This window comes from Sciurus vulgaris (assembly GCF_902686455.1).
Source record: "Sciurus vulgaris genome assembly, chromosome: 11".
NCBI lineage: Eukaryota > Metazoa > Chordata > Mammalia > Rodentia > Sciuridae > Sciurus > Sciurus vulgaris.
The window spans coordinates 120,022,385-120,025,863 of record NC_136472.1 but is presented as its reverse complement, the minus strand read 5'-3'; the positions used below and the strand labels follow the sequence as shown (position 1 = coordinate 120,025,863).

At 41.5% G+C, this 3,479-nt stretch overlaps 1 protein-coding gene across 1 annotated transcript; it reads left to right on the top strand.

Moving 5' to 3' along the window:
* Positions 1–2,321: 2,321 nt before the first annotated feature.
* LOC306640326 (olfactory receptor 8B8) lies at positions 2,322–3,257 on the top strand (the record flags this gene model as incomplete). Its single annotated transcript, XM_079104525.1, has 1 exon — positions 2,322–3,257. The coding sequence occupies one exon, from the start codon at positions 2,322–2,324 to the stop codon at positions 3,255–3,257; it is 936 nt and encodes a 311-aa protein (XP_078960651.1).
* Between the last annotated feature and the right edge of the window lie 222 nt (positions 3,258–3,479).

Sequence of the window (3,479 nt, the reverse complement as noted above, 5' to 3'; positions counted from 1 at the left end):
GCCAGGTAAGCTTTTTCCAAGACAATATAACTGGAGAGGTTGGAGGTCCATGTTTAGAGTAGTTCAGAATAGTTCAGAATACAACTATACCACCAAACAGTTCCATAACTGGTGTGGCCTCAATTTTCCTGCTGAAAAATAAAGGGTGAAAGGATTAGATTAGTGAATCCTAGCCTGGCTACATATCCAGATCACCAGGAGGAGATTTAGGTGAGAAATGTGGATTATAAAGTCCTAATCCTGGAGATTCTGATTTATTAGGTCTTCATTGAGGTGGCAAGTAATTGACTTCTAATAAGACTGTGATTGTTTAATTCAGTTGTACAACAAGGATTAGATGATTTATTTTTAAACATTGCCCCAAATCCAAGAGCGTGAGTTAACTGACACTAAGCCCAAGCAAGGCTCCCAGAGCCTGGGGCACTGAGGAGATAAGTTTTGACTAATAGAGGGGAGATAGGAAAAGAGCCAACTATAAAAATCAAAGACAAATGTCCTTGAAGTGGGGTGAAGGGGAGTGAAGCTGCTGTCCTCTGAGGCTCACTATAAGGGTCCTGGGACACTGGAAGGAGCAAAGATGGAGAATTTGGGCCATCAGAGAGAATTATAAGAATTTTTTAATTTTGGAAAAAAAAAAAAAACTGTTCTTAACAGAAGGAAGTGGTTCTTTGATGTTTTATCCTTTGCACTGGTATTGTGCAATTTATATGATGAACTGAACAATAAATAGTATGTTGAACACCCTTCTCTGAACTTGCAAGGCACTTTATTTTTAAGTTTTCTGGATCTTATTGTATTCTTTCACATTTTTACTTAGGCATTATAATGCATTTTTCAAGATATTGTTAGAACTTTGAAGGCAAAGATTATATGTTATATGTCCCATATCTCCCACAGGAAGATTTTAAAAGCAATTGTAAAGAATATCAGGTTTTGAGTAAAATGAACCTAGTTTTAATATGACCTTAATAATTTAACATCTGGGAAATCACTTACTTTCTGAAATAGGGATGGATGATAAAAACCCAGCTCATAGGATTTCAGGGAGAATTAAAATTAAACATTGCATGGACAATGGTATTGGATCCTGGTATGCTGGTATTAGTATAAAACTGTAGGTTGAAAACAGTGTTCGGTACATTACGGGTTCAATAAATTGTAAATTATTATTTTCCGCACAGTGCTTTGCATATTACCAGATGCTAATTGAACGAATATTTTTATGTATCCAAAAGCCCGTTCAAATATTATCAAGGGTATATGCAAAACTTCCTTATTTTTCAAGTTAATAACTAGGACTTTAATCCCAGTGGAACCTCCAGTTTTCTACATCTAATCAGGTCCCCAGGATTTCAAACCCAAATAAAACTGCTGTTTCCTGGCAAGCTGGAGAAGGGGCCAGGACAGAGCTGTGTTCAGATATTCCGTTCTCTAGCTCAGGAAGAGTTCTGACGCAGCCCAGGAAGCTCTGTCACTCCAATCAGGAGAGGGCTGGAGGGCTGCTTTGTCCTTTGCCTGTGTTAGCGCTGTAGCCATTAACTTGTTTGAACAACTGAGGATTATAGTTGGATGAAAAGGTACATCACTGGTCTAAAGGTACATTCCCCAGTCTGAGGGAGGGTGAATGGCTGAATCTGGGCGAATGGTTTGAACTTTTCCTAAGTTCTCAGTCTTGGTTCCTAAGGTTGTAGAAAGAGCCACCTCACCCTTCTGTTTTGCCCAGGATGATCATGAGGCAGACACTCCAGGCAGTTAGGCTGGTTCCAGACTCTGAGAGAACTTTCTCAGAGTTTGACTTGTTTTTGTAACAAAACATGTTTTGTAAACTTAAGAATAGATTAGAGTCAGAAGGACACAACAAAAGGATTAAATTAAAGATCAGCTGCTCCTAGGGCTCCTTCCAGCAGCACCTGCTCTTGCATGGAGGTAGGGGAGTCCTCCAGGGGTAATCCAGAGGCAGAATCCTTGAGGGCTGTGAGTGAGAACAGTCCCATGGAAAGACCCCTCTGGTGAGGTTCAAAATCTCTGTGTGCATCCACACATCCTCACATCCACTGACGATTTATCAATTTTGGAACAAAACTATTCTTAACAGGTGGGAGTTGTTCTTTAAGGCTAAGCTCAAATTCCAAGAGAAGATAAGTTGTTTTATCCTTTGCACTGGTATTGTGCAATTTATATGATGTACTAAAAAATAAGTGGTATGTTCTCAAGAATGGGGGAGGGGACTGGGAGGTCAGCAGTGTTTTCTCTCTCCATCTCTCTGTCTGTCTCTCTCAGTAACCCTTTTCCCTTGTCCCCACAGAATGCTTTAATTGAAAATGGTATCTGAGAACTCCTCCTCTGTGACAGAGTTCATCCTCGCAGGCTTAACCGACCAGCCAGGACTTCGCATCCCCCTCTTCTTTCTGTTTCTAGGTTTCTACATGGTCACGGTGGTGGGGAACCTGGGCTTGATAACGCTGATTGGGTTGAATTCTCACCTGCACACCCCCATGTACTTCTTCCTCTTCAACTTATCTCTGATAGATTTCTGCTATTCCACTGTTATCACCCCCAAAATGCTGGTGAGTTTTGTCTCAAAGAAGAACATCATCTCCTATGCCGGGTGTATGACTCAGCTCTTTTTCTTTCTTTTCTTTGTTGTCTCTGAATCCTTCATTCTGTCAGCGATGGCGTATGATCGCTATGTTGCCATCTGTAACCCCCTGGTGTATGCGGTCGCCATGTCTCCCCAGGTGTGTTTCCTCCTCTTGGTAGGTGTCTATGTGATGGGATTTGCTGGGGCCATGGCCCATACAGCATGCATGGTGAGGCTGAACTTCTGTGCCAACAACATTGTCAACCACTACATGTGTGACATCCTTCCCCTTCTCGAGCGCTCTTGCACCAGCACCCGTGTGAATGAGCTGGTGGTCTTTATTGTTGTGGGCATTGACATTGGTGTGCCCACAGTCACCATCTTCATCTCCTACACCCTCATCCTGTCTAGCATCCTCCGCATTCGCTCCACTGAGGGCAGGTCCAAAGCCTTCAGCACCTGCAGCTCCCACATAATTGCAGTTTCCCTTTTTTTTGGGTCAGGGGCATTTATGTATCTCAAACCCTCTTCTCTTTTACCTATGAATCAGGGCAAAGTATCCTCCTTGTTTTATACCATTGTGGTACCCATGCTCAATCCATTAATCTATAGCTTGAGGAATAAGGATGTCAAAGCTGCTCTGAAGAAAACCTTGAGCAAAAATTCATTTTCCTAAGAAAGGGGCAATGCTTGGGTCAGAAACACTTTTGCTATGCTAGATGATTCAGGTTCCATGGGTTACATGGAAGAAATTTTAACTCATTTTCAAATGAATTCATTGTTCCCATTTGAAGGATTCTTTAATTTACAAAAATACTTAAACTACAGAATGCTCAGATTTAGAATAGATATCCTCTTATGTTCCCACATTGAGGTTAGTATCTTAGCAGAGCAGTGA